General features: G+C 58.7%; 1 protein-coding gene across 2 annotated transcripts in view; it reads right to left on the minus strand.

The window, feature by feature from the left end:
* The window catches only part of STX1A (syntaxin 1A), a 65,709-nt gene extending 59,440 nt beyond the window's left edge, over window positions 1-6,269 (minus strand). For both annotated transcript variants that reach the window (XR_007908019.1, XM_051809327.1), the window contains exon 1: window positions 6,181-6,269. Coding sequence is in view for 1 of the 2 variants with exons in the window: in XM_051809327.1 (XP_051665287.1) it covers window positions 6,181-6,210 (30 nt within the window). In the remaining variant the exon portion in view is untranslated. The remainder of the gene's footprint in view (window positions 1-6,180) is intronic.
* Between the last annotated feature and the right edge of the window lie 7,148 nt (window positions 6,270-13,417).

Below are 13,417 nucleotides of genomic sequence, written 5' to 3' on the forward strand. Positions count from 1 at the left end.
CAACATCTGCATGAGTCAGGAGGTGTTTCAAATTTCCAACACTAGCAGTGCAAGGGAGAACATGATTTCCAAGAGTTTTGTCCTTAGGTGTTGGCTTTCACTGCTGCAGAATCACATTCACAGGCTTTGGCACAAAGCCCAACCTTTTAATCAGAGCCCTGGTCACTCTTAAACTCAGTTTTAGAAGCAAGTAGGTAAAATTCCATTAAACTCTGAAGAATAAGTGATAGAGGTGCCACTGATCCTGGAGAGGGCAACGAGCTGAACTCACTGACCTCCTCCTGCAGTTCTGGAATGTGGACAGCACCATGGACAGCTCCCACAGCCGTGTCACCAGGATCAACACATGAAAATCAAGGGAGTCTATAAAATGGCAATCCTTCAAACGCCACTGCACCACCTACAAAGAGGCACTCATGGAATGTGTTGGTTTGGAAGGGACCTTCAAGGATCCTCCAGTCCAACCCCCCACCACGGGCAGGGATATCTTCCACCAGGCCAAGCTGCTCACACGGTCATGAACGCTCAAAGATGGGAATGACACTTCTTTGGTGCTCTTGCCTAGACCCCGTAAAAGAACCTCAGCACCATCCAGGTGGGACACTGATACTCCAGAAGGCAAACATCCTCTGGAAAACCAAAACTAGCAGTTGTTTCATACACAAACCTGAAGTCTGACAGGACTAGAAGGAAGACCAGCAATGGCAGATAAAGACAGAGTTCATATTAACAAACCAGCAGCACAGAGCACAGCAGGAGTGCTGCAGGATGGAAGCAGCCACAGCAGCAGCAAGCTCCTGAAAACTCACAGGACAATGTGAGCAGAAGACTTTATTTTTTAGTTAGTTCCCATGAAAAGAAACCTGAGTCTGTAAGTATCCACTAGAATCTCAAACACTGCACTGTTAACAGGAAGCTCAGCCTCATCCTGCAGATTTCATCACTGCGTGGCCAGGTCTGTCCCCTGCTCCTGGGGTGGACACCCAGCTGCCAGCAGCAGGGAGGAGGAACCTTCTCCAGTAGAAGGAGAATGCTGGCCTAAGAGCAAAGGAACACAATTTGTGCAGGAGATTTGGAATTTTACAACCCAGTCAGGACCCAGTCAAGTGGAAGATGTCCCAGCCCATGGCAATGGGGTTGGATGACACGGTCTTTGAAGGTCCCTTGGTGACTGAGGGGAAGCTTTTCCTTATCCTGAACTTTCTACAGCTGCTGCAGCAGAAGGACTTCCCATTCTCCTCTGGATGCCTCCAAGGACACTTTTTGGCCATCAGATGTCTTGGGCTCCACTCCCTACTTCCAGCACTCCTGCAAAAGGTGATGGAGGAAGAGACTCTCCTACCTGGGGACAGTGGCTGCATCGCCACGGGAAATACTCAGAGCATCACTGAAGAAGGCTGAAAGTTGCTTCAGGATATCTCTTATGTGGGACCTGAGCACTCAGAGATCTGTCTGCTGTGGCTGCCCCATCCCTGGAAGTGTTCAGGGCCAGGCTGGATGGGGCACAGAGCAATCTGGTCTACTGGAAGGTGTCCCTGCCCACGGCAGGGCATTGGAACAAGATGATCTTTGAATGGTCTTTCCAACCCAAACCACTCTGCGAACCCACGACACACCACAGCCTGTCCCCTGCTCACAGACAAAATTCTGCTCCCTGGTTTGGGGGGCAAGGCAGCATTTCCAACACCTGCCCTGTCCCGGGCCACTGCAGACAGAGGCTCAGGCAGCCTGTGGCACGTCGCCCCTGCCCTCTCCCCTTCTTCCAGCTCAGCAGAACTTTCTACTCCTCCTGCTTCCAGACTTGCCTCATTTCCTATTTCTTCTAAGCAGAGACAGCCCCGCTGGCTTTGTGCCTGGCCTGGTCCTGACACAGCATCGCTCCGTCTCCGTTTCCCGTGCCATCCTCCGCTCGCCTTCCCCTCCCCACACATCTCCTATAGGATCATCCTGCAGACTCCACAGTCCAAGGACACTCAGCCGTCCCCTGACGCAGGTGTGCTCAGGTCACCCGGAGCCAGGACAACTCTGTCTTCCTGGGTCCTCCACTCGGGCTCACTCACCTCCTTTTTGCTAATACACGTAATTTTCTGGAAGTAGCAATTTATCACAGTACTTAGCTTAATGAGCCTTACTGTACATGTTCTGCCTGTAGTGATAATTTTGCATATTTCCTGAGAAATCTTGTTAACGGGGAGATACATGGCAAAACAAACATTTGTACAGCTTCCAAGCAGCTCACACACAAAGACACTGCAATTAAAACAACGAGACTGAAGCCCTTTGGCTCCAGCCCTCTCAGACATCCAGCATGCAGACAGCATATCAGGATGCACTTATCCCTCTTATCAGTCTTCAGTGCCCACAGATTGGCACCAGGTCTCAGGAGGCCAAGAGTATTCCTGCGTTCACGTTGACTTCAGTGGGATCACCAAATCCCCACGCACCAGACCTGACATTTCCCAGCACACACCAAGGGACCTTGGGGCTCAGTGTTCCCTCTGAGGTCTGTCTGTCCCCCAAACCCCCATCCATCACCCTGCCAGTCCCTGGGCTGGGGACATGACACACCACCCAGAGCTGATCCAGAGGCTGGGCTTTGCCTGCTGCCATGTTTAATGCACATCAAAGGGTTTTCCCAATTTTTGGCTTGCCCTACCACCGTGTGTGCCTGCTGCTGCAAACCATGTCCCTATGGCACAGGGACACCCAGGACCCCACAAACGCTGGGGAGCACAGGAGCATCTCACAGGAGCGTGCAGGGTCCATCTACACCCCTCCTGTCACCTTTCTCCGTGCCTGGCTGACACCCCCAGGAGCAAGGACTCACCGGCGTCTCACCCCATCCCACCCCACAGCCCCAGGGAAGCAGACAAAGCAGCTTCCCTACCCTGGAGCCTGTGGAATGGGCCATGCTCCAGGGGCAGCCACAGCGCACAACCTGCCAGGGCAGCTCTGCTCCTCCCGGCCCCGAAAACTGAGCGTTTGAGCATCGCTGCCCAGCCTGGCGAGCCCGGGCGGAGCGGGCTGCGGACACGGACACGCCACACCGAGCCACCGGCTGTCACCCGCCACGTGACAGCCCGGGTGACAGCCCCACTCCCGGCCCGGAGGCACCGAGAGCAGCTGAATTATTTACGTGACCCTTGTGGCTGAACAGGAGAGCTCGGAAGCACGTAGGGCAACCGAGAGGGTTAAGAAAGGGAAGGAAGACGCATTTAAACAAGGAAATACATCTCTGAGTCTCTAAGGTCTGTAGGGTTTTCTGCTGTGGGGATGGTGGGGGGGAGGGAGGTCTGGAAGAGATGGAGACAGACAAGACCCGACTTCTGCAAACAGCAACTGTGGTTGACTTCACATTTGTGTCCCCAGGAGAGAAAGCCTCAGTGGGAGCAGCACAGCATTAATGGGAAGGGATGGAGTGAGGTCTGGCTGCGGGTCCTGGGGCACCGCTGAAGATCTCACAGCTGCAGGAGGGGACAGGGTGGATCCACGGAGCTGGACCTGGAGCCCACCTCGCTTCCTCTCTGTTTTTATTTTTAACACCCACCTCCCACAACTCCCACAGGCAGGAGCTCAGAGCAGGGACGTGGCTGGCAGGAGCTGGGGAGGGCAGTGTCATGGCACAAACACATGGGCGTCGCTGGAGAAAGGCACCCAAAAACAGCTGCTGGAGGGGAGTGATGGGCTCAGGAGGAAAGGACCCCAGAAAAAGGTGTCCCTACCCACAGCTGGGTAGTTCAAATTGTATGGTTCCTTCTAACCCAAACCACTCCGTGATCCTATGACACTGGCACATTTCCCTCACTTCCCCCCGCTCTCAAAACATCATTCATAATAATTTTACCATTTGGACCTGTGTCACACCCTGGAAATCCCAATGTCTCATCCAAACAGCTGCCACATCCCTGGCAGGAGGGAGCAGTGTGGGACCCTCAGAGTCCTGCACACACACACACCATGTCATCGGGGTTGCTTTTGGGGGTGTTGGGAAAGGGGACCAGCTCCAGCCCCGCTCCAGATAGGTAGGAAAGACCACCCCTGGCCACAGCTGTGGCATCTACACAGGGGCAGCTGTGAGCAAAGCTCTGTTCGGCCTCATCCCAGGCATCCTGCATGGCCCATCCTCAGCTGCTCTCCTCCACAAGAGGACATGTTTCAACCATAAGGTAAATTTCCTGTCCCTGGTTCAGAGCAGGCCTGGGGACACGACCCCCACCAAGGGCACTGGATAAGCTCCAGTGAGTCTGATCCCAACCGGAGCCCGAAGGTTCAGAAGAGAGCTGGGATTAGCATTTTGAATTTCAAGTACCATTTTAAAAATCCCATTAAGACATGGAGCTCTTGTTCTGCACAGCAGTGACCGCCCTGCATCCCCTCCTCTGCTCCAACAATGTCAACTCTTTTTATATTAATCCTTCTTTTTTATCATCCCTGGCAGAATTTAGACACTGCATTAATACAGAAAGAAGTGGACCAGGCTATTAATGAGGCAGCACAGAGAAAACAAGCCCAAACGCTCCTGACTCTCTGTCCACTGCAGCATCTCGCTCCTCCCTGGTGCCCGCCACCAGAGGCTGTAAATCCACACTGCAAATCCACGCTGCCCACACGCTGCCCCGCTCCCTGCAGCTCTGCCAGGGGAGCACCCACTCAGATCCGGGGCATCCGGATGCTGGAAAGCAGACCTCCATCCCCAGGAGCCCCCCGGGAAGGATGCTGCACCCTCAGCATGAGGCTGATGAATAAGGAGCAGCAGCGGGAGTGAGGCGAAAACACGTTTTATTTTTCTTAAGGCGTATTTAAAGGAACGGAGAGATTTTAAAATACTCCATGGCGTCGCTTCTCAGCCAGCACCGGCTGCCAAGAGGACATTCACGAGGCTGGTTTTTACTATTATTATTAAAAAGCCTATTTTCCAATCCCATTTCACAGCCTGCGCTGGTGGTGGAGACAGAGCCCCATGTTTGGGTGCTTTCCAGGCAGAGAGGGGGGGGGCAGCTGTTCTTTATATAGCCCCTTCCTCCTCCGGCATCCACAGCCACCCCTGGGCATCCACAGTCACCCCTCGCCATCTACAGCCGCCCAATCACCCCGGCAGTCACCCCATTACCCCCAACAGCCACCCCCTCGGTCCCTTGCTGGCGTCACCCCAGCTCCGTCCTCCTGTTATTTTCCAGACCGAGCCAAACTCCCGTCCGAGCGATGCCGGTGGGATCCCTGCGGGACAGCCAGCTTGGCCACCCACAGCCGTCCCCACTGCCCCCCGCTGCACGGCATGGTCCCCCCCGCCAGGGACAGATCCCTCCTCGCTCCCACGCAGCCCCGATGGTGAAGTAATTTAAAAACCACCAAGAAAAAGCAGCAGAGCGAGGGCCGGGGGGTGACACGGGGTGGCGCCCCGGGATTTAGGGTTCTGCGCCCCCGGCCACCCCCGCTGCTCCCACGCGTGGGCGGCAGCACCCCCACGGCCCCGGGGGGAACGAGGGGGGATCCGGGTCACGGGCACCGGGGGGCACCGGGGGGCTCCTCCAGGGATGCTCCACGCGCAGCCGCCGCCTCCTCCCACCGCCCGCGCCCCGGGACCGCGGGGGGCTCGGGGGCTCCGCGGGACCCGGCACCGGCTGCGGCCGCACCGACGCCCCGCGGACACCCCCGGTCGCGGCACGGGGGGGGCAACGGCCGGTCCAGCGCGGGGCAGCGGCCCCGGGGCGCTCCCCGGCCCCGCCGCAACGGCCGCGCCGGAGGATGAACACGCAAAACGGGAGCGGAGCGCGGCGGGCGCGGCACGGCCCCGGGGGGAGCGCGGCACGGCCCCGGGGGGAGCGCGGCACGGCCCCGCCGGCAGCCCCCGCCCGGCCCCGCACCGGCCCCAACACGCGTCTGTATCCGGTCTGCCCGGCGGTGATGCCGCTCAGCCGCCGCGGCCCCCGGCACCGCGCAGATCGGGTCCCCCACCGGGGCAACGCCGGGGGGAACCGGAGCGGCCCGCGACGGTACAATAGACCCCGCTCCCGCCGCGACACCCCGGCGACGGCCGGGGGGGCTCAGCCCCGGCCCCCCAGCCCCCGCCCAGCCCATTCGCCGCCGCTCGGGGCACGGCCCGCGGAGGGGGGGCCGGGGCGGTCCCCGATGGGGGCAGAGCGCTGCCCGCATCCCCCCCCGGCCGCGCCCCACACTCACAGCGCGCAGCTCCCCGGTCCGGTCCTTCATCCTGCCCCGCCGCCGCCGCCGCTGGGAACGGCCGGAGCGGGGAGGGGCGCGCGCCGAGCATGCGCGGAGCGGGGCGGGCGGGGCGGGGGGGACACCGGGGGGACACCGGCGGGGTTGGGGGGGACACACCTCGGGGTCACACACCTCGGGGTCACACACCTCGGGGTCACACCGCGCGGTCGCACTGCGGGGAGGAGGCGCGTGGGGTCTCACATCGCGGGGAGGCGGCCGGGGGGGCACAGCTGCGGGCGGGTGTCACCGGGGGATCGGGGAGGGGGGGGGGCACACCGAGGAGCACGTGATGGGTCCCTCTTGCGGGTCACAGCCGGGGGATCTCGCACCTGCGGGCGTCACATCTCGGGGGTCGCGCTGGGAGGGGTCCCCGCGCGGAGGTCGCGTCTGCGGGTCGCACCCAGGGGACCTGACACTTGGGGGAGTCACGTCTGGGGGGGGGGGGAGTGTCACACTTGAGGAACCCACAGGAAGAAGTCATATCTGGAAATAACGTCGGGGGATATCGCACCTGGGGAGGCCACACCTGTGGGACGTCACATCAGGGTGCTCTCAGGATGTAGGGGGGGTGCACAGCAGGGCAGCCCCAAGGGCAGGGTCACCCCTGGGTGTCACTGCGGTAGTGGGAGCACCGGGGCTGGGGGTCCAACAGACACCACGGTTTGGGGGCACCAGCAGGAGGGGCTGGCCCTGACCCCCAGCCTGGGGACAGGCAGGGGATGTTGGGGGGACCCCAAACCCAGGTTTGCAGGGAGCAGGTGCCAGCAGGGCTCAAACAAACGCTGCCAGTTTGCTGCTTTTGGGGAAAATGGCAGCGTTGGGAGACACCCCTGTGCCCCCTGTTTCCCCGGGACAGAGAGGAGCGGGATCTCACATAGCCGGGGCCCGCAGGTTCCTGCAGGTCCTGTAGCCAGCGGATCCAGCCGCAGGGCCACCGGTCGCAGCTCTGGCAGCCCGGCACGTGTCCAGCATCCCTGGGGTGCCCAGTGCTTGGGTACCCCCGGTGCAGAGGCTGGGGTCTCCCCCTCGGGTGTTGCGGCCAAACCCGATGCAGCTCACCCCTCCCAGCCCCGCACACAGCCCTGATCACCCCGCACAGTCCCTCAGGGCTCTGCTCACCCTGCACACAGCCCTGTTCACCCTGCAAAGTCCCGCACGCCCTGCGCTGTCCCGCAATCCCCCTAGCCCCGCACTGTCCCGCAAACCTCGCACTGCCCCGTATGGCCCCCTCACCCCACACACAGCTCCGCACACTCCTCACTGTCCCGCATACCTCGCGCTGTCCCGCACGCCCCTCTCACTCCACACTGTTCCGCACCGTCCCACACCCCCCGCACTGTCCCGCCCCCCCCTCACCCCGCACTGTCCCGCATTGTCCCGCATTGTTCCGCACCCCCCGCACTGTCCCGCACCCCTCTCTCACTCCGCACTGTCCCGCATTGTCCCGCACCCCCGCCTCACCCCGCACTGTCCCGCACACCCCGCACTGTCCCCCGCACCCCCCGCACCCCCCTCACTGTCCCGCACCCCCCTCACTGTCCCGCCCCCCCCGCACTGTCCCGTCCCCCCCGCACTGTCCCGCACCCCCCGCACTGTCCCGCACTGTCCCGCACTGTCCCGCACCCCCCGCACTGTCCCGCACTGTCCCGCATCCCCCGCACTGTCCCGCACTGTCCCGCACTGTCCCGCACTGTCCCGCACCCCCCTCTCACCCCGCACCCCCCTCACCGTCCCGCACCCCCCTCACCGTCCCGCCCCCCCCGCACTGTTCCGCACTGTCCCGCACCCCCCTCACTGTCCCGCCCCCCCGCACTGTCCCGCACTGTGACCCCTCCGCGGGTGCGGGTCCCTCTCTGGGACGTGGCGCCCCCTCGCGGCCTCAGCGGGGACGTGCGGGGTCGGACCCCGGTACCCCCGGGCCCCCTTCCCGCTGCTCCGGGAGAGCTCAGACCGCCGGGACAGCCCCGCCGGGGTCCGCCGGAGCCGCCCCAGCGTTCCCATGCTGTCCCACGCTTGTTTTTTCCCCGACTTACTAGGCTCCATCCCTTTCCCACTTTTTCTTCCTCTCTGAAACATCCCATAATAAACTCTGTGCAGTCCTCCGCATCCCAAACGTGTTCCCGGCTCCCAGACAGCCATTGCCCCACTTTCTCCAACAGGTGCCCTCACAGCAGGACCCTGGGCTGAGCCTCTGCCCGGACAGGGTGTCACTTCCTCGAGTCCCTCCACACTCATCCTTCCCCAAGGCAGGTGAGAAGGATGAAGCCTTCCAGACCCACCTCTCTGTCCTCACCTCTCCCCAGAGCCAGGACACCACACTCTGGCTGTCCCAGATGAGACTGGGGATGGGTCTGACCATGCTTTTTTCCATCACCACACTGGAGCACCTTCCCCTGGTAGAGCAAACAGCTCATCTTGCCTGTGGCCCCACACTCGGCTCCCTCCACGCTGCCACAGCTCAACACGCTGGGTGGATCTGCAGTACTAACACGGGGCTGCCAGAGCAGGGACCCTCCAGCAGGACAGGTCAGCACCCTCTTCCATACAGGACCTCGAGCAGGATCACCCCACCCCACCTGAAGGACCTTTTTAGCCAAATCCCATCCAGAGGCTCCCAATTAAACATTCTCCTCCTCTCCTAAGCTTCATGGAGTACCATGAAAGGCAGCATTCCCACTGTGCAAGCTTCCTGCCTGCTACACAACACCCTTCCCTACTTCCAGTCCCAACAGCTTCCCACCTCCAGGGAGGATGCAAGTCCCCTCCGTGCTGGGTGCCACCACCCACCTCAGGGAGCTCTGCTGTGTGGCAGAGGCTGGGACAAGGGACACAGCAGCTTCTGACACCAAGAACTGTGACACGGCTGGGGGTGTGCCCCCCCAAGAGCCCTGGGTTCACGAGGGCTCACGGAGGGGGTCAGACAGCTCCTCACTCATGCCAGGGGCTGCAAACCCAGGGAGCCAGAGGCACAGCTCCCTGGAACAGTGCCTGCAGCACTCAGCGTATTAATGGGCTTTCAGGTGAGTCAGGCAGCCCAAAATGCAGCAGAGAAACCCGAGGACACATGAGGAATTACAGAGGTGTTTTGAGCAGAGGCTGCAGGAGGACGGCTGGTGCAGCTGCGGTGGATCCAAGATCGATCCTGCCGTTCCTAAGGACTTCCATCAAAGAGACAGGACCACGACTGTTGATGGAAGAAAGAGCTCAGGCACGCACAACAGGGTGCAGAATTAATCCCCACCAGAAACACAGAGAAAAGCAAGGGCTTGGCTCGGAGTGAGGCTGACAGTGTGGACACAAAGGAAATCCAGAGCTCAGCCCCGAGCGGGGGCTGCAAGACCTGCAGCTTTGCTGCAGCTCAGAAACCACCTGAAGCTGCTCATTCATTCATTTTGCAGCCACTGCTGTCACTTCAGGGACACTATTGCCTTTAGAGGCAGAGGACAGAGATCTTGGAGCAGCTGCTAGAAGTAATTTGTTGAGGAATAGACTGGAAAGCTGTTCAGGGAGGGACAGACCGGAGCCACTGAGCACAGCAGTGCTGGGGAAGCCAGGGAGGAGTTCCCGCTGCCAAGAACACAGGCCAACTCCTGTGGCAAGGGAGAGGCAGGATCTCAGAGGCAAGGCAGGGATGAGGCTCACCCCAGCACCCCACTGCCCGTGCCCACAGGGATGTGCCAGGGAGGGCAGGAGCAGCGCAGGGAAAGGCCCCTACGACCATAGTCAGAAGTGGATCCAGCTGGAAGTTGCCTCTCCCTGCACAAGGGGAGCAGGGTGAAGTGGCCATTGCTCCAAATGCTTGTCTCCATGCCAACAGCCATTAAAAAGTCACTTTTGGACAGCTAACATGGGCTGCAATTCCTTGTGCCCAAGGACAGGAGGATACTGTGCCATGCCTTTTCTGAGGACAGGACTCCTGGGGCCAATTCGCATCAGGGAACGGGGACTGGGAGGAAGGAGAGCCATGCCACAACCTGCAGATTTTGAGGCAGGACACCCAGAAAGGCATTGGGCTGGGGTAGAAATTATAGAAGATCTGTGCCCTGTCGGCCTGGACTGACTGAAAAAGTCAAAACAGGACAGGAGAAGGGAAAGGAAGGAGAAGGAGAGGTGACCAAGGGGAAGAGGGAGAGCACATCTATGGCGGAAAAAGTTGGACATTGCAAGTGCTCAGTGTTTCCAGCAGCAGCAGCAGGAAACTGTGGCCTCCATCTGGTCTCTCATTCCCAATGGCATGTCCAGAGCTGTAAGAGCATCATGGTGCTCACAAGTACATGAGCAGAGGGAACAAGATCTCCCAGGCAGTGGCAGTGTTGGACTGGAACCCCTCGGAGAAACAATAACCACCTGGCAGGAATCAGGGGCTCCCTCCTTCTCCTCACGCCTCCAGCAGCAGCCTGACAACAGGCACAAGCTGCCACTGCCAGTGCTCTGCACAGGAAAATAAAACAACTGACAGGGATGATCTGTAGTCTCTATCTTCATGTAAGGAACAGGTTGAAAAACAGTCACAGTGATGCTGCTTGAAGGAAAGCTGGGGACTAGACCTTGATGTCCAGCTCGACCTTTCTGGCTTTCTAAGGTCACATTAAATCACAGGAAACCCACCTTTCCCACCTTCCCAAAGGATGATCCTCTCATTCTCAGGTCTGGAAAGCTTGAAACAACCTGGAATCGCACACCTCCAAGACAAGTTTCACTTTCACACATTGTAGAAATCCTCCCAACTGTTGTGAAAGTCAGATGATTTTATTTTTAAGTACAAGAACTTGTGAATAAATTACAGCGAAGTCTGATTCCGTCAGTCCTTTCTGATTTTTTGTGTTACTCCAGAAAACGATTTTGACAGATGAGAGAGAAAGGGAAGCACCTCCAGCCTACACGGCACTTGGGTGCACTTAAAAACCTGCTCGAACCAAAGCAGTGAGAGAAATTCAATCAAACCAAAGCAATCATTCCAGTGCAGGAATAGGGCACATGGACACTTATTTCTTGACTGATCCAATGAAGTGGGATTTTGCTCGGGTCAGCTCTACTCTGCCTTGCATTGAAATACTGACATTAACTGCAGAGAACGTGGGCTGCACCTTGGGAGGACAATGAGCATTAATAAAATGGCAGCAGGGGGGTGAGAGGCAAAGCAACCCAGAGCTTCCCTTTGCTGCCAGGAGCCTTCCTCTGCTACTCCAACCCGTGGCTAAAATTAAAATATATTGATCCAACAATCAGCCTCTGGCAGTTGTTTGAAAACGACCACTTAAAGCCCGTGGTGCACATAAAATACTCCTCTCCCTCCCCACACACCAGGCAGAGGAAGGACAAATCTTCTGCCTGGGGCTGCAGCTCCACTGTGGACACAGCCCTGGGTCCTTCCCAAACACCCCTCCCGATGCACACTCCAGAATCCTTCCCACATAACCCTCCCGATGCACATCCCAGCATCCTTCCCCAACACCTCTCCTGGTGCACATCCCTGAATCCTTCCCAAATACCCTTCCTGGTGCATATCACCAGGATCCTTCCCCAAACACCCTTTCTGATGCACATCCCAGCATCATTCCCAAACACCCCTCCTGGTGCACATCCCCAGGATCCTTCCCAAACACCCTTCCTGGTGCATATCCCCAGGATCCTTCCCCAGGATCCTTCCTGGTGCACGTCCCAACATCCTAGCATCCTTCCCAAAGGAAGGATGCTTCTCCTAGTGCACATCCCCAGCCCTGGGATGGGGCCAAGCCAAAGGAGCAAGGAGGTTTCCTAGCAAGTCCCTAGTTTGGAGTTATCACAACCCAAATCTTCCTCGAAGGAGAGCAGTCCCCCTCCTGCGGTCTGACTTCGGTGGGAAGCTGTTCCCGTCACGTGAATGACTCATCTCCAGGTTTTCTTTTTCTGTTACATTTTCACTGGAATTTCTAATGGATGCTGATTGGCACCACGCAGGCTCTGACAACTGCCCACAGCCTTTCTGCCCACCATTCCTACCATTCCCTTTTGTTTGCACAGCTCATTGAATGAGACCCCAGAAGACCCGAGGGGCTCCTGCCCCCACGCACCCATAGCGCTGGTGAGGCTGCAGGATTCAGCCTCAGACTGAGATGCCCATTCAGCTGGCAGTTCAGCTGGCACTCAAAAACCCATCACAGCTCCAGTGTGCCCAAAGTAAGAAGTAGACAAAGCCCCAGAGAAACCAGCTATGCTGCTGGAGCTGGTGTAGCCAGAGCAGGGGGGCTGCTGGCCACACACTGGGACAGAGACCCCCCAGGTCTCACTGCCAGACCCACTACTCTGGGCCCCCCAAGAGTCTGCAGCAATGCCTGGCCTGTGCCTGCTGCAAAGGCTCCTCCTGCCCTCCAGCCTCCCTCCACCTTCAGTTCTGGGCTCCCCTGTCCCATTAACTCGTTCTCACCTACCCCAAGCTCTTGTGCACCCACAATGGTCCTTCCTCTCCCTTCTCCTGCCAAGTTTCCTTGCATGGGCACCCCTCCAGTGTAAACTGTAGGGACATTTCTGGGAAGGAAGCTCCTCATGGCTCCAGGGAGGGCACTGGGCTCCCCTCCTGCCTGTCCCCACAGCCATCTCCTATTCCATCTCCTGTTCCAACTGTTCCCACCTGGTGGATGCACGACCCCACTCCAGCCACAGAATCGTAGAATCATGGAATGGTTTGGGTTAGAAGGGACCTTAAAGACCATCTAATTCCAATCCTCCTGCCATGACCAGGGACACCTTCCACTATCCCAGTTTGCTCCAAGCCCCATCCAACCTGGCCTTGAACACTTCCAGGGATGGGACATCCACAGTTTCTCTGGGCAACCTGTGCCAGGGCCTCACCACCCTCCCAGGGAACAATTTCTTCCTAATCTCCAATCTAAACCTACTCTCTGTCAGTGTGAAGCCATTCCCTCTTGTCCTGTCATTCCAGGCCCTTGTAAATAGTCTCTCTCCATTTTTCTTGTCGTCTCCCTTCAGGTACTGGAAGGCCACAATTGGGTCACCCCAAAGCCTTCCCTTCTCCAGGCTGAACAATCCCAATTCTCTCAGCCTCTCCTCGTGCCAGAGGTGCCCCATCCCTCTGACCATCTCCTGTTTCAGCTGTGCACACCTGGTGGATGCACAACCTCCCCTCCAGCCTGGCTCCCCTGGCAGGCTCAGAGCACAAATGCCAGTTGTGATTAAAAGATCAGTGACATTTCCA

This window comes from Manacus candei, unplaced genomic scaffold (assembly GCF_025592945.1).
Source record: "Manacus candei isolate 608988 ecotype Guabito, Panama unplaced genomic scaffold, ASM2559294v1 h1tg000076l, whole genome shotgun sequence".
Lineage (NCBI taxonomy): Eukaryota > Metazoa > Chordata > Aves > Passeriformes > Pipridae > Manacus > Manacus candei.